This window comes from Camelus bactrianus, chromosome 22, assembly GCF_048773025.1.
Source record: "Camelus bactrianus isolate YW-2024 breed Bactrian camel chromosome 22, ASM4877302v1, whole genome shotgun sequence".
Classification (NCBI taxonomy): domain Eukaryota; kingdom Metazoa; phylum Chordata; class Mammalia; order Artiodactyla; family Camelidae; genus Camelus; species Camelus bactrianus.
In genome coordinates this window covers 20014910-20035815 of record NC_133560.1, presented here as the reverse complement: position 1 = coordinate 20035815, position 20906 = coordinate 20014910, and the positions used below count along the sequence as shown (strand labels likewise).

General features: G+C 53.1%; 1 protein-coding gene across 1 annotated transcript in view; it reads left to right on the top strand.

The window, feature by feature from the left end:
• Positions 1-20906, top strand: part of NCAN (neurocan) — a 31161-nt gene that overhangs the window by 1581 nt on the left and 8674 nt on the right. The window contains exons 2-9 of the mRNA XM_010972198.3: positions 7983-8062; positions 8959-9372; positions 11026-11200; positions 11311-11438; positions 12015-12308; positions 13162-13758; positions 13957-15429; positions 19601-19717. Coding sequence (XP_010970500.3) covers positions 7983-8062; positions 8959-9372; positions 11026-11200; positions 11311-11438; positions 12015-12308; positions 13162-13758; positions 13957-15429; positions 19601-19717 — 3278 coding nt within the window. The remainder of the gene's footprint in view (positions 1-7982; positions 8063-8958; positions 9373-11025; positions 11201-11310; positions 11439-12014; positions 12309-13161; positions 13759-13956; positions 15430-19600; positions 19718-20906) is intronic.

The window sequence follows — 20906 nt, the reverse complement described above, 5'->3', positions numbered from 1 at the left end:
TTGCCAATCCTGGTCTTGGCATGGAGCCACCTCACCCATTGGGATGAAGCCAGCCTCATACCCTCTTCCCACCTCCCCACCCCACCGGCGCCTGGGCATGAAAGAGCCTCCTGTTTCTCCAAGGAATTAGCAGCTCTAAGCTCCCAGCAGGGCAGCCAAAAGTGGTCCATTCATTTGTCAGAGTGAGAGGAGACTAGGCACTCCCTCCCCCCTCACCCCAGGGGACGGGGTAGAGAGAGCTCTAGAAGAGCAGGAGCTGCAACTCTGGTTTAGTGAGGGAAACTGAGGCACAGAGAAGACATTTGGCTGAGGTCACCCAGGGGAACCGGGATTCAAGCCCTAGTCTGACTCTGGAGTTCCCACCACTGAATTGAGTTCTGCATTTTCAGGAGAGGAAATGGAGGCTCAGAGAGGGCCAGGGATTTGCTGAAGTCACACAGCAAGTATGGCTCAGCAGGGACTCTCTTTGAGGAAGCAGCCACACTCATGGCAGAAAACAAATAGCAATTCCCATGGATCTGTCATCCCAGAGTTGGGGGAGGGAGAGGCCCTGAGATAGCTTAGAACCTCCATTTCCCCCTGGGGAGTAAGTGTAATGGTTGCCCTAAGGTTCCAGCCTAGAGAGTCTATGATGGTGGCTGTGACAGAGTCTCCTGGGCTGGCAAGCCCCATGGGGCAAGTCCTGGTCTGATTTATCCACAGGGCCTGCATAGGTCCAGCAGGGCCCAGCTCTGAGTAAATGGATGCTCACTTCTTTCCATCTGGAATTGTCGGTCCTGGCAGGGTGCAAGCCTGGGTAAGTGGAGGTGACAGTGACATGAGAGCGGGTGGTGAGGCATGAAGGGATTGTGCTGAGCTCACATGGGAACACCCAGGGCCAAGATCGGGTGTGTTGAGTGGCTGTGCTGTGAATATGGCCCAGGGGGGACTGTCTCCATGTTGGTGACATGGTATCAAGTGATCTAGGTCAGGTGCTGGCTGTTTGTAGTATGCCCACGGCCATAAGCATGGCTGGGTGTAAACAACATGGGACAAATGTGGGCTGTGTTTGTGGCAGCAGGAAGGCTAAGTTTCAGTGGGTGTGCACAGCAATGGGTGTGTTTGAGTCTGAAAGGACTCCTGGTGTGGCCAGGCTCACAGCTGTGAGTTTGGTTGTGCAGCAGGCCTGACCTGTGTGCAACCAGTTGACGTTGTGTGTGGCCAGGGTGATCTATATGTGGCCTGGCCGGTATGGCTGTAGATGATCTGCCTATGCTGTCACTGTGTGTCTAGTGTATGACTTGGTATTGGTGATTGTTGGTGACATTGTATGTGACAGATGTGAATGTGGTTGCATGTGCCCTGTCTGTATGTCACCTTGGGGAAGTGAGAGGCACGTTGGGGGACACTGTGTACTCAGAGATGCAGCTCTCCTGGAGGGTCCTGCCTCCTTGCTCCTGCTCCAGCCCACCTGCCCCCTTCCCTGCTCCCTCCCCCACCTGCAGCAGCCCCTGTGGGGGCCCCAGATAGGGGGGATAGAGAGGGCACTCAGGGCTGGAGAGGGGGGAGCGGCTGGCCCATTCCCAGTGCAGGCCTATAAATAGCTCTTTGAGCCCAGCAGATTCCCAGGCGAAGTTGCCTCATTCAAGCCCCCAGCAACAGCCTGCCCTTGGGCCCCAGGCCAGCCCCTCTAAGCTCAGCCCTGGCACCAGCCAGGGGAGCCTGGCGTGGGGAGGAGGGGGGAGTGGAGGGGTAAGGGGAGTCAGGGTGGGAATCAGCTTGGTTCTGAAGGCATAGACCTGGTTCCCACTTGACCCTACTCATACAGTGCAACCAGCCTCAGGCAGGTGGTCCAGTCTCCCTGACCCTCAGTTTCCCCAGCTGGAATACGGGCCGTATCATGGTAGCAGCCCCCAGCTTGTGTCTTTACTTCCCATTTCATTCTCCCAGCAACCCTGTAAGGTGATTGCTCTTAATTATCCCTGTTTTCGACAGGGAAACGGAGGCACAGAAAGACAAAATGGCTGGTCCAGAGTCACAGTGTTAGGAGTTGCAGAGTTTTGAACTATGGACTCATGGAGGCCAACCTGCAGCTCCCACACACATCACACAACCATACCCAGACTTCTGTCACTGCTGCCTGTCACGTGCAGATACTTAATCAGTGTGATCCCCAACTTCCATCCCTCCTCTGTGTTGAGGAGTTGGACAGTAAGCATAGCTCCCCAGTGTCACTTTGGCCCTTAGGGCCACCACTCTCCCACTCCTGGAACAGCAGGCTGACAGAGATGTTCCAGAGCAACCTTGCTCCCTTGGGCTCTTCCCCCATCCTTCACTCATTCCCACACCCTTTTTGGTAATTTTGCCAAAAACATCTTGTCCTCCATTTATCTGTATCCCCCCACCAGACCAAGACCCACCCTCAGAGATGGGCATGTGTGCACACGCACGCACATACACGCACACACACACAGATGCAGGACACAAATGGAATGCACAGACCCTTTGCCCAGTGCAGCCCATTGTCAGTATTGAGAGACTAACACCCGGGAAGGGGCTGACCTCTTTAAGTTTTTGTCCTCCCTCATTTCCATTTTTCATCATGGTAAAATACACAGAACATAAAGTTTTCCATTTGAAGGCATACAATTGGTGGCATTAAGTATATTAACATAATTGTGCAGTCATTGCTACTATCTAGTACTAGAACATTTCCATCACCCCAAAAGAAAATCCTGTACCCATCTGCAGTTACTCCCCTTTCCTCCTCCCCCAGCCCCTGGTAACCACTCATCTACTTTCTGCCTCTGGATTTGTCTATTCTGAATGTTTCATATAAATGGACTCATACTGTGACCTTCTGTGTCTGGCTTCTTTCACTCAGCAAAATGTTTTCAAGATTCCTCTATGTTGTAACATGTATTAGTACTTCATTCCTTTTTATGGCTGAATAATACTCCATTGCAGAATTTTTAAGATTGCGGTTCTCCCTGCAAAGACACACACGTGCCCCCTGCTCAAAGCAAAAGTAACAACAGTACCTGGTGCACAGCAGTTGCACCATAAAAGCAGATTAGATAAGGAAATGAATGAATGAATGATAGTTCTGGCTGAAACTGTTTCTGGTGGCAGAAACAGCTCTGCGTGTGACACACCTGGGCTCTGACCCTGCAAGTCTTTTATCAGTGGTGTGACGGAGGGAGCTTTTGAGCTTCTCTGAGCCTCAGCTTCTTCTCTATGCATGGGATAAAATAGTAATTGTAGCCCAAACTGCTTCAAGTTTGAGCCCTGGAGAGTCAGGCAGGCCAGGGTTGGAATCCCAGTTCTGCTCTTCCCCTCTGCGTGACCTTGGGAGCGACTTCATTTCCCTGGGGCTCAGTTTCCCCATCTGTAAGATGGAGCAGGCCCCATCATGGGGAGTCCGGAGACACTTAACATGGCACCTAGGAAGACGTGAAAGGAGGAGGTCAGGCGCTGTCTTCCCCTGGGTGGGATGAGTGGTCGTAGGAGTAGGGAGAGGGTTTTAGGCAGGAGGAGCCCCCTCCCTCGCTCAGTTGGAGGCTTCGGGCTGGCAGGGGCGCATGCGCAGCGCAGCCCCGCAGCCCCTTTATAAGCGCTGAGGCGGCGCTGGGCGAGTGGAGCGCAGGGCCCAGGGGTGGACCCGGCGCGGATTGAGCCCAGCTGGAGCGTCCTTTGTGCCAGTCGACCGCCCCGGGATGCGTCCGAGCTAGGAGCCAGGTGGGGATCTGTCGTGGGGAGGAGGCCCCGTTGAGGGAGAGGTCCTCGGGATCAGAAGCAGAGCTTGGGTTTGGAGATGGAACCTGGGATCAGCGAGAAGCCCCCAGAATAGGGAGGGGGCTGAGAGGGGGAGGGAAGCCCCGGGGTGGGGAGGGAAAGCAAACTGGGAGGGAGCTTGGGAATGTCAGGGGGATTCGCGTTTTGGGAATAAGGTTGTCCAGGGGAATGCAGAGAGAACCCCGAGTTGGGGAGGGGGCCGGGCTTGGGGTGGGTCTTAGAATTGGGGAGGAGGCGCTGGGAGCCAAGGCTAGGGAAGGGCACCCCGAGTTAGGAGAGAAGACAGGGACACCCACATACTGTGTGTGGGACTCCGGAACAGGGCACCCTGGTGTCTGAGCTGAGACACCCCAAGATTTTAAGTAGGGATTTCCAATTTGCAGATGAATGGAGGAGTCCAGGCTGAACTGCAGCCGGGAGGGGCCCCCCAGACTAACCTGAGCCCAGTGGAAGGGGGTCTGCACTGAGAGTGAACCCTCATGGGGAAGGGTGCCCTGCAGTCTCCCTGTCTTTTTGGTTCAGATCTTGTCACCACAACCTGACTCAGGGAGGAGGCTCTGGAGGGGGTCCATTCCAAGGTGGTCCCTGTTGTTCCCTGGACCTGGAGTTGGGGTGCTCTTCCTTCCTCCAGGGAGCACACTGGGTCTCCCAGGTGAGTGCTGGGTCAGAGTCCCTTAAAGCCCCCAGTTATTGATCCCAGGACCAATAAAGGGCACCCAGTCCCAAGAGGGGAGCCACCCTCAGTACTTCCACATCTGGCCAGGTCCTCACAGCTAGACACAGACCTTTGCCTCACCCCTTCAGTTCCATCTGTCCATATGGATGCATGTGGAAGTCCTGGCTTGGCTTGGGGGCACAGGCGCTGGGAAGTAAAGGGCTGGGACCCCCAGCCCAGCCTGGGCAGGAGCGACCCCCCTCCCTGCGCCTGGGGCTTTGTTCCTCTCAGCAGCATTAATGGGAGACAGCCAGGCTGAGGAGAGGGTTGGCGCTGGGCCCCAGTGGGGGATGTGGGGGAAGGGCAGGGAGGGAGGACTGGGCAGACCGTGGGACCCCAGAACCCAGCAGCCTCCCTGGCTTGTGGATATTCCCAAATGGAAGGGGCCCCCCAGGAGGTGGTGACTTTGTGTATGTGTGTCTATCCCATACTGGGAAAAGGTGTGTGCTTATGGGGGTGCCTGGGGCCCTCTGTGAGTTGAATGTGACCCAGGTTGTGTCTTTGTCAGGAAACTTGTGCCGGGGGCCATGTCACCAGGTTGCAGAATGATGTGTGCTCACCAGTCAACAAGGCCACAATTTATCCAGCCCAGTCTGTGCCAGGGGCTGGCATCGATGTGTGTGAGTGTGTGTGAGGAGCTGTGTCTGACGGAGTGGCCTTATCGAGGGGTTTATGTGGGGAGCCTGAGACTGTGGGTGTGTGTCTTTGTGCAGAAGACGTGCTGCCTGCCTTGTAAGTGCCCATATTGTCTCTCTTTGTTAATGTCACTGTGACTCTGTGAGTGTGTGTGTCTCCTAGGCTCTGAGCCTAGAGTGTGTGGCTATGTATGTGTCCCTTGTGTACAGCAAGGGTCCTCTCCATGTGGTTGGCAGTGTGGACCCTGGGCAGGGGAGTGTGAGATGTGGTCTGTGTGCAGAGTTTGGGAGCTAATGTGGGAGACATTGGCAGGAGGGTCAGATCTCCAAGGGGGAGCCTGGGATGATTTACTGAGCCCAGCTTTCTTTCTCCTCCAAGGAGTTCCATGCTCACACCATGTACACAAATATACCCTGATTCCAGGGCTAATAACACATACACACATGTACTCATAGCTCCTGCTGAGCTCCACATGCAGAGACCACACTGGGTCCCCTACACCCCACCCAGTGCATAGAGCTGCTGTGGACTCTTGTACACTTTCACAAACCATGGAGCAAAATCTCATGAATATCCTTGCCTGGACACAGCACCCTAATGCACACCCAGTCACAAACACACAAAAACACCTGCTGGGAAACTCACCCTCACTCAGTGCCTTCTGAGACAGGAGGTGGGTGTGAGGGAGAGGGACATACACACATACACACACACACATACTTTCTCTCTCTCTGCTATCGCTCTCCTTCTGGGCCACCCCTCCCCCCAAACCCCACAGGCCCCTACTTGCATATGTATGAGGCTCATGCATTATTAATGAGGGGACAAGCCCCAGACAGCTGTGTAACTGCTCACCTCTGGTGGCCCTGGGAAAGAGCTATTTTAAGAGAAAGGGGGTGGGTGTGTGAGGGTCCAACTGGAGGGGAGTGGAGTGCATGTGAGAAGGCCTGTGTGTGGGCAGGGAGGGTGCATCTGAACCTGTGCCTGTCACCTTTTTGGACCCTATTCTATATAAGAGTATGTACACAAGGCTTTGTGTACAAGAAGCTGTTAGCATTCCGAGTTAACATTTCTTGGATTTCACAAGTCTTAGCTCATTCCATTCTCGCAATAACACTATGAGGTATGTGCTGGGTTATCCCCATTTTACAGATGGGGAAACTGAAACACAGAGTGTTGAAGCAGCTATCTAGGGTCATGCAACAAGTAGGGAGTACAGACAGGGCTTGAAGTCAAGTCATGTGGATGTAGTCTGAGCTCTTAATCTTTAAGAGTATGTATGTGCGTGTGTATATATGTGAGAATTCTCTGCACTTGCCCTCTCTTAAGGTCCTTCTGGAGCAGACACAGCCCAGAGTCCTGCCCCACCTTCTAATACCCATTCAGGTCTTGAACAGCCATCAGGGGATGCCGCTCTTGCTTGGGGTTCCGAGGGGGAGAAGTGTGGACAACCTGGGATAGAGACAGAGGTTGCGCAGGTTTACAGATTGGTAGTTAGGGATTATCATCCCAGGACCTGGCCTCTGACCTGCTGTGAAGCCCTAGGCAAACTACTAGCCCTCTCTGGACCCAGAGGCACTGCCCTAAGAAGGAAAGGAGGAGATCAGGAGGCAGTGACGCTGCACAGCTGCCCCAGAGTTCAGCACCACGGACAGGTCCCCCGGTTTCTCTCCCTACCGGGCCTCTGGGAGCTGGAAACGGGGCGCTGAGGAGGGGGACAGCTGTCCCCCACAAGACCCTATTCTGGACTTCATCCACACTCCCTACTCAGGGATATTCTTTTATCAGGAGGAGAGTGCAAGAGTTGGGTTTGTAGGTGATGTTCTAACTTCCCATCTGCCCCCACCTTAAGAACCCCATTGGCAGTATGAGGGGAGCAAGGACGTGGGGTTCCAGAGGAGTGGGAGGCTTTAGGGAGGAGCCCCTGGGTTTCTAGTGTCTGGGAGAATGTGAGAGCTGGGAGGGCCCTGCTGTGTCCCAATGTCTGTAATTGGCTTGGCTTACAGGTAGTGCTTATTATTTGTCCACATTATGCTCATGGGCCACAACCTCTATAGCAGGCTGGACACACAACTGTAGTTTCTCTGTGAACCTAGGAGGCATCTTCTCCAGTCAGTGTGAATTCGGGGGGTGGGGTTGGGGGTAAGGGCGAGGCCCCTTCCTCCAGCTGGGACTTGGCAGTGCCTCAAAAATCCCAGAAACCAGGAATAGAATCTTGGCAACAACCAAATCCTGGAATTGAAGTTGAGAATCGTGTCAGTCAGCAAACCCAGATTAAAGGCTAGCTTGGAGGCCAGCCTGTTGCCAGAACTGGGACCCTAGGCAGACTGGGACTGGCTGCCGCCCTCTAGGAGCCTGCAATTTGATTGGGGAAGCTAACTTGAAAAATAGGATTTTCATCTTGGCAGTGTTAAGGTTAATAATAACAGCTGAAATTTATTCCTTCATGCCAGGCAGTTCGAAGCATTTTATATGTATTGACAATATTGACTCATCTATTCCTTCCAACTGCCTGATGTTATCCCCATCTGACCTGCAAAGAAACTGAGGTATAGAGAAGTTAAGCTACTTGCTCAAGGTCACACAGCAAGGAGCAGGCAGAGAGACAATCCCAGGTTTGATTCACTCTAGCACTCATGCTCTGACCATAAGACTTTACTGCTGGGATTCTGAAGCCAGCTGGTCCTGGGTTCAAATCCTGGCTCAGCCCTTGCTTGCTGATTGTGCAGCCTTGAGAGACAAAGTGGCCTCTTTGAGCCCAGTTTCCAGATCTACAGAGTGGGAGGAATTGGTCTTTTCATGCCGACTGTCTAGGAGGGTTGTACTCACCCTTCCCTCCCTCTCCATCTTGTTTCAGGTCCAGGATGGGGGCCATGTCTGTCTGGGCTTTGGGCCTCCTGATTCTCCAGATGCTGCTTATTGTGGCTGGGGAACAGGGTGAGTTGGCTTGGGGGGTGGGAGAAGTCGGGATCTGGGGAATTGACAAGATGGGGCAGCTTTTTAAATTGAGAGCCTTATCCTGCTGGTTCTCTGGCTTGGTCTGGAAAATAAAAAGAGAATAGATGAAAAAAGTCTTTGAACAGTCAAAAGTGAACAAGACACCTGAAAGGTTATTTTTAGTCATTGCCTGCGGAGGCTAGAGGTTCCCGCCTCTCACTGTTTTGCTGAGATGAGCTGAAGAGAGAGAGAGAGAAAAGAGAGAATAGTATGAAGATTGATTAGTGATGCCTGCCATGGGTGGGGCAATAGAAATAAAGGTCTATGTGCCTCTCCCTAGCATCTCCCCAGTGGTGGTCAAAAGCCCAGACTTTAGAAATGCCTCCTGATTTGCTGTGACCTCAAGCAAGTGCAATGATATCTCTGAGCCTCAATTTCCTCAAGTCACCCAAAAGTGGATGAGCCATGGCTACCTATGCAGATGGTTATGAAAATCAAATGAGCTGATTGCTATTTATAAAGAGCCTGTTATATAGAAGGTACTCCACAAACACTACTCCCCTTTCAATGGCTGCCTCTCATTTAACTTTTGGGGAAACTGTGGCTCAGAGAAGACTTTCCCATGGCTATGTAGTGAGTCAGTGACACTGAGAGTCAAATCCCTGGCCCAGAGGATCTGGACTTTGAGTGGAGGCAGAACTATGAAGGGATTTCACCCCATTATTTCTTTTCTGCTCACAGATCAGGGTACAGATCACAAATCTGTGCATTGTGATGTTGTGTAGACAACCTAACCTCTGTGGCCTCAGTCTCCCTATCTGTAAAGTGAGGAAAATAGTGGTGTTTGCTGGCCCTTGCCACTGACTCAGGCCCTCTCTTCGCCTTCTCCACCCCAGGCACACAGGACACCACTGCTGCTGCTGCTGCCGCTGCCGAGAAGGGGCTCCACATGCAGAAGGTGGGGTCTGGGTCGGTGCGGGCCGCGCTGGCAGAGCTGGTGGCCCTGCCCTGTCTCTTCACCCTGCGGCCACGGCCAGGTGCAGCCCGAGAAGCCCCTCGGATCAAGTGGACCAAGGTGCGGACTGCATCAGGCCAGCGGCAGGACTTGCCCATCCTAGTGGCCAAGGACAACGTGGTTCGAGTGGCCAAGGGCTGGCAGGGACGTGTGTCACTACCTGCCTACCCCCGCCACCGGGCTAATGCCACGTTGCTACTGGGGCCACTGAGGGCCAGCGACTCCGGGCTCTACCGCTGCCAGGTGGTGAGGGGCATCGAGGATGAGCAGGACCTGGTGCCCCTGGAGGTGACGGGTCAGTTGGGGGAAGGGGAGGGACCAAGGCTGGGACGGGATGCCCATCCACTGAATGTCACCTTAGAACAGTGATGCGCTTTCAGTTCTTCTGATAAAGTCACAACGAAAATCCCTATGGGTCTTTAAGAAAAGTCTTTAAGCTAAGAAAGAGCAGCCTCTGGCTCAGTCTCTTATGACCACAACATTTCACAGGATTTCATAGCCTTATTTTAAGTCCATTTCATGGTTACCTACTTTCACATAAGGCAAAAGATATTGGCTTTTTACTTAAAATAGGAATACAAATTTCCTTTTAAAATAAATACATGTTTTTTAAAAGTGTAGTTCTTTTAAAAAAAGTCAATTGAAAATACATATTAAGTAAATAACAGTCCTCAAATACCTCTTTAAGCAATTCCTGTATTAAATTTTTTATGTTGAAATATCCAGTGTAGTTTGTTTTCCAAACTGATCAAGGCGAACAAGGCAAAAAAAAAAAAAGTTTTTTAATTATTAAAGCAAAGTCCTAGAACAGGACATGGCACACAGAAGATGCTCAACAGTAATTTGATGAATAACACAACAAATGTATTGTTGTGTGGAGAACATCCGGTGGACTCCTGGGAAGTCAATTTCCCTTAACCTATGTTGGCCATGGGCAAAGTCCCTGCACCCCTTGTTCTGGTGCACAGTGTTTCCCCATCCAACAGTGTCTCACTACATATTTGGGGGGTCAGTCATCCCCTTTCCAAGACCCTGGTTCTCATAACTGATAAACTTCGAAGAAAACTAAATGGTGAAAGAAGGGAATGCTACCTCCAGATTTGTTCAGTTCATTCATTCAGCCAAACATTTATTGAGCCGCTACCAGATGCTAGCCTTGTGCTGAGGACATGGCCATGACTGAAATGGAGGTGCTGCCTTCCAGGAGCTCTCAGTTTGATAAGATGGAGCGAAATGTTTAATTCCATCATCTTGCTTGGCCATTTCTCTCAACCTTAAGTCAGAATTTGAGTCACAGTGAACCCTGGCTTACACATCACCTCCTTCAGGAAGCCTTCTGTGACTCCATTTCTAAGTTGGGCAAGAACCACATTTGATCGCCCATTGCTGGCTGTGCTTCCCCTATCAGTGCATGTACTTAATTCCAAAAAGGCAGAATCTCTCTCTCTCTCACTCTTCTCCATGCCTCCTGTCACCTCCAGAGCCTAACCCTGGGCATGAAGAGTACTATCTTTGGAGTCAGATCTTCCAGGATATAAATTCTGGCTTCCCCTTATAATACTAGTGTGACCCTAGACCTATCCCTCACCCTTTCTGACCTTAGTTTCTTCCTCTGCAAATGGGGATAATCACAGGGTTGTTGTAAGACTTCAGTGAGATAATGTTTATAAATGCCTTTTACATAGCAAATATTTGACAAATTCTAGCCCTTTATGGCCATTGTTAATCAGTTTCCTCATCTGCTAAATGGGGGCATAGCAGTCTCACTTCCCATCATTCCCCATAGCGCTGTCTCTGGTGCTGAGTGAACAGATGTGGTACAGGGCAGTGTAGGGCAGTAGGTCTCTTATTATCAGACTGGGTAGTGGCGGGGCATTCTGCAAGAGGGAGGTCTGTTCTTGAAGATTCCAGCATAAATCAACCCTCTATCCTGGATGTTCCCCCACAGGTGTTGTGTTCCACTACCGAGCAGCCCGAGATCGCTACGCGCTGACTTTCACTGAGGCCCAGGAGGCCTGCAGTCTCAGCTCTGCCACCATTGCAGCCCCGCGGCATCTGCAGGCTGCCTTTGAGGATGGCTTTGACAACTGTGATGCCGGGTGGCTCTCTGACCGCACTGTTCGGTGAGGGGGTACACAGGGTAGGGAGATGGAGAGCTAGCCCCTGGAGAAAGATGGTCCTTGGGGGCCCCAGGAGCACACATCTGAGAGGGACCCCCACCTTGTCTTGTCAGGTATCCTATCACCCAGTCCCGTCCTGGTTGCTATGGTGACCGTAGCAGCCTTCCAGGGGTGAGGAACTATGGGAGGCGAGACCCACGGGAACTCTACGATGTGTATTGCTTTGCCCGTGAGCTGGGGGGTAAGTCTGGGGCTGGCAGAACCCCCACCTTCCCTGAGCTCTTTTACCCTCCCTAACCCCCATCCTTCCCTAAGTCCTTGCCCAGCTCTCCCAAGTCTCATCCCTCTCTAAACCTGCAGCCAGCACCTGGGCCCACCGGTTTCCTGAGCTTTCCTCCCCGCTCTGAACACCTCTCTTTCTCTGTGCCCCTTCCATCTTTCTGAGCCCCTTTCCTCTCTGAGGACTTTTCCCCTTCTCTGAGTCTATCCTCCCCCCGTCCCTGCCTCACTTTCCCCTTCCTACTCACTGAGCCCCTCCTCACCAAGCCTTTCCCTCTCTCTGATGTGCAACCTGTTGAAGGGCCTGAGTTACCTCACTTGTAGAAAAGAAACTGAAGTCCCCCCTCTTAGCACTGAGTGAGAGGTAACGGCATCGTGATGCTGTGGTGAAGGGGGTATGCAGCTGCGGCTGCCAACGTTTCATTTAACCACAACCCAAATCTGACCAGATCAGGGCTATCTGGAGTGGAATCCCCTTCCCGGGCTCCGGAGGAAGGCCCTTGGGGCCCCTCTGACCTTCTCCCGCGCCTTCCCACAGGCGAGGTCTTCTACGTAGGCCTGGCCCGCCGCCTGACACTGGCCGGTGCACGTGCCCAGTGCCGCCGCCAGGGCGCCGTGTTGGCCTCCGTGGGACAGCTGCACCTAGCCTGGCATGAGGGCCTGGACCAGTGTGACCCAGGCTGGCTGGCTGATGGCAGCGTGCGCTACCCGATCCAGACGCCGCGCCGGCGCTGCGGGGGCCCAGCCCCTGGCGTGCGCACCGTCTACCGCTTCGCCAACCGCACCGGCTTCCCGGCTCCGGGAGAGCGCTACGATGCCTACTGCTTCCGAGGTGCGTGTGAGGCCACGCCCCTTGAGGATGTGTCCCCTAGTAGCCACGCCCCAAGGGCATACATCTTGGTAACCGCCACGCCTCTAGAAGCTTGGCTTTCTGGTGGAGGCTAGGCAGGGGAGACACACGTGAAAACTTGCTCCGCCCCCTGGGGAAGGTCACGCCCCTGAGACAGTCTTTCTGTAGGACCCCCGCCCTGCGAGAGGACGACCCCAGGGAAAGCCAAGCTCTGGTGGGGGAAGTCCTGTTTAGCGGCTGAGGTCCCTGAGAAACACCCCTGGATGGACCGTTTCTTACTGGAGCCACGCCCATGAGTACCCCTTAGGAGGAAGCGATGCCTTGGCTAGCCACGACCCCTGAACGAGGCCCCACCCCGAGAGACAGGACCGGGGATGACCCTTCGGGTCGAGCCACACCCTCAGAAGCTGCAAATCTCAACTCCAAGAAGCTGTCTTACGTGTAAGAGGGGGAAAAAATCTCTTCGTCGGAAGGCCATGCCCATTAGGCTCTTCCTCTCCCAGGGGAAGAGCCATGGCCCTGGTCTGACCGGCCCCCCTGAGAGTTGTCCACTGCCTGAGCTTTACCCACCAGCCAAGCTGTCTCTTGATCCTTTTCCATGACCAGTTAACAGATCTTGACAGTGGGCCCTAGCCCGAACAGTGGGGATGATAACTTTATACCTCCATCTTTCAGTCCAGGGGATCCCAGGAACAAGCCAGAGTGACAGAGGGGGCATGGAGAGACAGAGATATAGAAGATCTGTGCTGCAGCATGCTGCAATGTGGGTAGACTTCAGGCAGAACATACCAACAGCTCCTGGGCCTAACACACCCTCTTCTGCTTTCTCCCACAGCTCATCACCCTACATCACAACATGGAGACCCAGAGACCCCCTCGTCTGGGGATGAGGGGGAAATTCTGTCGGCAGAAGGGCCCCCTGCCCAAGAGCTGGAGCCTAGCCTGGGGGAGGAGGAGGTAGTCACTCCCGACTTCCAGGAGCCTCTGATGTCCAGTGGGGAGGAAGAGCCTCTGATCTTGGCAGAGAAGCAGGAGTCTCAAGAGACCCCCAGCCTTGCCCCTGGGAGACCCACGCTAGCCTCAGTGCCTGCCCTGGAGGCTGAGGAGGAGTGGCTGAGCACTGTGGCCCCCAGCCCCAGCACCGTGGAGGCAGGCACTGCAGTGGGCATGCACACAGAGGCAACCGCAGCCAGCATCATGCCCAGGAGGAGGGGGCGCTTTAAAGGGTTGAACGGGCGCCACTTCCAGCAACAGGAACCCCAGCGAGGGCTGAAGGGGGGGCTCGAGGCCAGCATCCAGACCCCTACTCCAGAGGTTGCTGGGAATTACGTGGAGCCTCCCTTGGCCACAGAAGCCACAGATGCCTTGGGGAGTGGCCGGAGCCAAAGCCCCTGGGCTGTGTTGACCAATGAGGTGGATGTGCCTGGAGCTGGTGAGTGGGGTCCAAGGGGGAGATGGGACCTGCCTGGGAATCTAAGGGGAACAGGGGAGGAGGCTTTGAATCACACCTGGGTCCCCTGGCCTCACCAAGCCTCCAGAAGACCCCTCTTCCTCAGGCCTGGAGCCAAGGAGGCACTCAGCAGAAGAAGCTGCAGAGAGATAATTATGATTACTGTTGATATTTTTGCAGGTTCCCCTGGTGGCAGGACCCCCCCAGAGTCCTGGCTGTGGCCCCCAACCATGGTCCCACCCATCATCCCTGACCCCAGCAGAGCCCTTGACCTGGAGCTAGAGGAAGCCAAGGGCCCCAGTGTGAGGCCAGCCATCCTCGACCTACCCTGGTCTGCCTCAGAGGCTACTGGCTCTGCTCCCAGCCCCTTGAAGGGCCCCAGCACTGCCCCCTGGGAAGCATCCCCCATGGTCATTTCTCCAGACCTCCCTGTCATGGCCATGCTTCGTGCCCCCAAACTGTGGCTTCTATCACACCCTACGTCTCTCCCCACCGCCACTGGGGTCAAGGAGTATAGTGAGGCCATGGTCGCTGCCCCACCTTCCCCTGACTCTGACTCAGAGACCAGCCTCCAGGACCCCATTCATCCAGAAATGTACTCCCTGCCCTCCTCAGGCCTGACAGGACAAGGTGGAGAGGCCACATCCCTGACGTTCAGCAGCCACAGAACAGGGAGTACTACAGCCCCTTTGCAGGCAGCCACAGACACACGAGCTGGAGCCAGTCCTAACTCCCCCGAGACAGACTTCAGGAAAACGGAGGGAACTAGCCCTACTGGGCTCAGCAAAGCTGAATGCCCCAGAATCAGCCCACAGACTTCTGTGGACAGGAATGTGGTGCCAGATTCCACTCCCACTGAGCCTGCCAGTGAGCCCGTGGGAGCCAGAGGCATCTCAGGGCCTGAGTCTGGGGTCTTCAGCACAGCAGAGAACCCCACTTCCAGCTTTCAGGCCACCATGGATGAGGTACAGGACACATGGTCCTCACCTCACAGTGAAGGGCTAGACCCCCACCCCTCATCTGCAACCTCGGGGGGTCCTGGAGTCTCCCTGATGCCCAAGGTCACCTCAAGTTTGGAGCCTTGGGCTGCTGTAGATGGAAGAGCCCCGGTGGGTTCCATGGATACCACGGCCACACTGGATCCCAGTGATGCTGGTGGGATTTGGGAACCTGGATCCTATGTGGTTGAGGGAGCTGAAAGCCCCACTGTGAGCCCTCAAGTGGCTGTGGATACAAGTATGGTGACTTCCCGCATGTCCCAGGACCTGGGGGGCAAGGTTGGGGTCCTGGCCATGGCCACAATGGCCTCCTCAAGCTCCCAACCCCACCCAGAGCCGGAGGGCCAGGTGGTGACTCAGGAAACCCCAGGAGCCTTGGCACCTCTGGCTGACGGCAGCCCCCCAGGGGAGCCCGCTCTTCCTCTTTGGACACCGACAGCAGCCAGCCTGGACGAGCCCATCTCAGTTACCTCGGGGGAGCCTACCATGCCTTGGGACTCCTCCAGCACCCAGCTGCCTTCCTCCCTGGGCCCAGCGGAATTTGAGCTGGAGGTCCTGGCAGGGAGTCCAGGTGTGGAGGGCTTCTGGGAGGAGGCAGCAAGTGGAGAGGAGCCAGCCCTGCCAGGGACCCCTGCAAATGAGAGTGCAGAGGAGGGTGAGTTCAAAGCTTGCGGTCTCATCCAGGCCACTGTGGTGGTGCTTGGGGACCAGAGGCTGGGGTAGCCCAGAGCTGGGAGGAAGGGTTGTTCTTGGGTGTCTGGAAATGTTTCTAGCAAGGGATGATGTTGAAGGTGGGAGTTTATCAGGCAGAGTTTGAATTGCAAAAAGAGTGTTCCTGGCAGAGGCATTAGCCTGGGCAAAGGCCAGGAGGTGAAGTTGTATTTGGTGTGTTTCATGCACAGCGAGTAATGAGAGAATGATGAGGTGTTGGGTGGAGTTTGGTTTTGGGGATGAGTACGATCAACAAATCACGTTCATGTCCACTCTGAGCCAACAGTGCTGTGTATGCTCGAGTTCTACCTTCAGTGATGCCTCAGTCTGGGGAAGACAGAGCTGGACACAGACACACGCCCCAGGGTGGGGCTGGAGGGAGGAGGGATGGCAGGAAGGGCTTCCTGGACAAGTGAGAATTGCAACTGGAATTCAATGGTGCAGATAACCTCAAGCCACAGGGAAAGTGGGTGCTGGGAAGGAGTGGGAGTGGTGGGCATCACCCCCATTTTGTAGACAGCAAATTGAGGCTCTGGGAGATATAACACTACCAGCTAGTCGTGATTGAACTTCATTTGGCAACTAAGTCCACACGTGCCCAGCGGAGTCCAGAGAAAGCCTATTCTCCTAGGACCAGGTCTGCCCACAGCTCAGCCTGCAAATTCCAGCCCTTTATTTTTAAGGGCCTGCCACATTGAGCTATTTTTCTGGTCAAGTGAGCTTTAAAAAAAAAAAAAAAAAGAAGAAGAAGAAGCTAATTAAAAGGCACTTTTTCTGAGTTGGAGAACACTCTTATTAACACAATTGGTTTTACACTTGCTCCTTTTTTTGAAGGCAAAGTGTCGTGGTGATGGAAATAGCGGATACAGGGTTTCATCGCCCACCCTGTCATCTCTGGGCTGTGTCTGGGGCCACATCTCTTTTTTAAAAATTCTTTTTCACATCCTTCATATAATTTTTTTGTTCTGTTTTGTTGAAGGGGAGGTAATTAGGTTTATTTATTTATTTTAATAGAGGTACTGGGGATTGAACTCAGGACCTTGAGCATGCTAAGCACTCACCCTACCACTGAGCTATACCTTCCCCCTCAAATCTTTTTTTAAGATGCCCAGGAGGCAGGCGGACCATGGGCAGGGGCACAGGCATCAGTAAAGTCTGATGCTTATCAGTGACTGCCTGTGTATGTGGCTTGTTCTGAGCACTTTACTGGAATCACCTTGGTTAATCGTTTTAATGGCCCTGTGGAACAAGTTCTAGTATGGTCCTCACTTTACAGATGGGGAGACTGAGGCACAGGGAGGTCAAGTGACTTGTGCAAAGTCATGCAGCTGGGGAGTGTCAAGGATAAGATTTGAAACCAGGCTGTCTGATAGCAGTCTCGGTCTCAATCACAGAAATAAGATGCTTATTTCAAGGGTGGGGGGTATAGCTCAGTGGTAGAGCGCATGCTTGGCGTGCGTGCGTGTGCGCGCGAGGTCCTGGGTTTGATCCTCAGTGCCTCCGTTAAGGGGGGAAAAGGATGCTTATTTCATTGTCATTGAAAACAAAACAAAACAAAACCCTTGGGCCTTGGGGAGGGGGTAAGCTTACCGGGGTAGCTAGAGAAGAGACTGGTTGTGGGGGATGGGCAGAGGGAAGGAGGCTCCTTGCTAAAGGAACTAGAGAAGGGATGATCAGAAAGGCGGGAGGGAAGCCATGTAGAGGGATGCTAAGGAAGGTGCTTTGGGAGGAGCCCCCAGGGCCACAGCTGAATCTGTCTTGGACATTGCTGGTTTTTTGGCTCCAGATTCAAGCCACTGGCAGCCAGGGTGGGAGAGGCAGCCAGTGCTGGGGGAGACCCGGGTGCCTACCCACCTACTGCTTGCAGCAGAAATGCTAATGAAGCCAAAAATAAATGCAGCACCAGCAAGCGACTGAGTCACCGCCAGTCCGTGGGCAGGTGTCAGCAGCTCAGGGCACCTGGCGGGGCTTACACATCCCCACGCCTGGCAGTCCCACGCGTGTACATGCACGTGCTAGGGTGGCACCAGGCACAGACATAGCTACAGCCCTCTCGGCCATCCCCCAGTGGGTACATGCCACTGCCCTAAAGACAGGCTTCAGCCACTGCAGGAGGGACAGCGTCTACCTTCGTTCAATTAGCAAGCAACTATTGAGTGCCTGCTGTATTCCAGGCACCATGTTGAGACCAAGTCCCTTGTCTTCTGGGAGCTGACATTCTAGAGCAACACTCTAGAACTTTCCCAATGATGGAAATGTTCTCGAGCTACACTGTCTAATATGATAGCAACCAGCCACCCATGGCTACTGAGCACTTGAAATGTGGCTAGTGAGACTGAGGAACTGCTTTTTAACTTTTATTCCATTTTAATTAATTTAAACTTAAATAGCCATATGTGACTGCCATGTGGAACATCATTGCTCTGGGCAGAGACATGGATAAGAAACAATGACCCTAATAAATTATATTGGAGGTTAGAAAGTAATAAAGACAAAAGAGAAAGGTAAAGCAAGGAGTAGGGGATGCTAGTGGGTGGGTTTTGGTTTTGGAAGAGGGATTAGGCTGAAATTTGAGCAAGCCTGAAGGAGGTGAGGGAGGAGCCATGGAGAGATCTGGGGGAAGTGCAGTTCAGACAGAGGAACAGCTTGTACAAAGGCCCTGAGGTAGGCCTGTGCTTGGTGTGTAGGAGAAACAGCAAAGCCAGTGTGGCTGGAACGGAGTAAGTGAAGTGGGTAGAGGAGGAGAGGAGAAAGTAGGGCAGGGAGATATTGGAGAAGACTGCACAGGGCCCTATAGGCTGTGGTAAGGACTTTAGCTTCTCCTGTGAGGGCAATGGGGAGCCATGGAGGAGTCTAGGCAGAAAGAAGGACATGACCTGACTCAGGTTTACATAGGCTCCCTCTGGCAACTGTGGGGAAAACAACCTGTGGAAGGTGAAAGTAGAGGCCAGAAGACCAGAGAAGAGGTGACTGCTTGTGATCATCTCAGTTTCTTGTGAGGCCCCAGACCAGGACAAAACAGAAACAAATTCTAGGTTATAGGGGCTGGAGAGATGGCCTTTAACTGGGCTTCCAGAGTCCTTAGGCTTTTGTAGTCTTGGCTCTTGTACTGTCCCGCTATGTGGCTTTGAGCTAGGCCCTGCCCTTCTATGGGTCTCGGTTCTAGTATTTTGTGGTGGAAGGGTTGACACTGCCCTGACAAGGGGTGGATGTCATCTGGGGTACATGGAGGGATCTTGCTCTGCTCCTCCAAAGCTTCAGAATAGAGACCACCCACCAAGGCATCTGGGCCCCTGAGATGGGGAGGGGAGACCCTTCTGCCTCCAGGGAAGCCCAACTGCACAATGATGAGAGAAGGGGACAGGGCCTCACATTCCTCAATGTCCCCTGGGTGCCCTGTCCATGGTAAGCAACACTGAGTCCCCTCAAGAGGCCCCAGGCTGATATACACAGAGCCAGATACGGCATTATAGTCAGAACTGGGAGACAGGGAGGAGCTATTTTTATTTCCATTTTGTAAATGAGGCAACTGAGATTCACAGAAGTGATTTGCCCAGGGTCCCCTAGTGAGTGGCAGAGGTAGGGATTGAACCAGCCTCTCTGATTGCTCAGCCTATGGTTGTAACTGCTATAATCCACCACTTCTCCACACTATAACCACTGAGGTTGCATCAGCAGAGGTTGAACCACAAGGATGAGGGAGGTGATGGTTCCCTCTGGTTCCAGAACTGTTCATACCCATCTGGAACCTATGTCCCCTTTTTTGCCCCAAAGAATGAGAAGCACAGTGATCAGTAGGGCATGTCTAGATGAGGGAGACAAGTCAGGGGGGCACTAAACCCATGTTCTAGGAGACTTCCTAAGAGAGGCTGCAGGAAGCCCATTCTAGTTCAGTCCAAGGAAGGCCTATGCCACATGCAGATGCTTTGAGGCAGTTCCTAGAAAGAGTAAGCTCATCACAGGGGCATGCTAGAGGAAGTTCACAATCATTTATTGGGACGTTATAGAGGGGACTCCACAGAGAGGGAGAATGCCCTTAGGGGTCGGAGGTTTGGATTCCCAGAAGGCAGACCTGGCGGTCCGACTCCTTCCTGCAATGTCTGTCCATCCTTCAGTTCCCTTGGATCCGTGTGAGAACAATCCTTGCCTGCATGGGGGCACCTGTGAAGCCAATGGTACCATGTATGGCTGCAGCTGTGACCAGGGCTTCACCGGAGAGAACTGCGAGATTGGTGAGTACCCTGGACTCAGGATCTGAATGTAAACTTGTTTGACCCAGAGCCGCCATCCCCATGAGGACTCAGTGATCACAGAATACTGGCTTCGGATGCTCCCTTCCCCTCCCTCACTCTTTGGCTCCAGTAAATCAGCCCCAGCACCAACCAGCTGAGCTTTCATCCTGGGGGAATGCTCTGGTGTGCTACCTCCCAGTAGTACCAGGCAGGTGTCAGGGAGGGGACGACAAAAGGATGGTAAGGTTTAGATTCCTATGAGCAAAGGGCCCCAAGGGATCTCCCACTCTATCCTGGGTGGGCAGGGGTATAGGCACCACCATCAGAACTGTTGGATACTAGCCCCAAAGCGTAACACAAGAATTACAACAAATTATGAAAGTATAACAATAATTATAAGCAATATAATTTCTCGAGCTCTTCCATTGACTCTCCACTCAACTACCATTGAGAAGGTGTCATTTTTTAAAATATTGTTAATAAAGTGTAACATACAGACAGCAAAGTGCCCAAGTTTTTTTTAATACAGTTTTTTGTTTGTTTTTATTTTTCTAATGGAGTTGTTGGGGATTGAACCCAGGACCCTGTGCAGGCTAAGCACATGCCCTACCACTGAGCTATTCCCACCCCCTTGAGAAGGTGCCATTATTATTACCACTTCAAGAAGAAAGAAAGAAAGAAAGAAAGAAAGAGAAAGAAAGAAAGAAAGAGAAAGAAAGAAAGAAAGAGAAAGAAAGGGAGAAAGGGAGAAAGAAAGGAAGAAAGAAAGGAAGAAAGGAAGGAAAGAAAGAAAAATTGATTTTGCCAAAAAAAAGAAGAAAAGTTCTCACAGACAGGAAGTGACTGGCCTGGCATCATACATGCCTTAGGCAATAACTACCCAGGGATTGGTAGAAGGGGTGTTCAACTGATAGCTCCCTCTACTTACAAACAGCTTTGTGACTCTGTGAGTCCTTGCAGACGCTCTGGAGCCCAGTTGCTCTAGGTTCCGCATTCTGAAAAGACTCCAGCTTCGACATTCTATGGGTCTGTTTGCCAAGCCCGCCTTCACTGTCCCGGAGTCAGGTGGGACGTAGCGCGCACTCTGGCCTTCAGCCCACCCAGCGGCATCTGCTACCATCGGTGCTACTTCATGTTAGTGGTGTGAGATTCCACCCTCCTGACCTCCAGAGTCACTGGGCCATCTGTG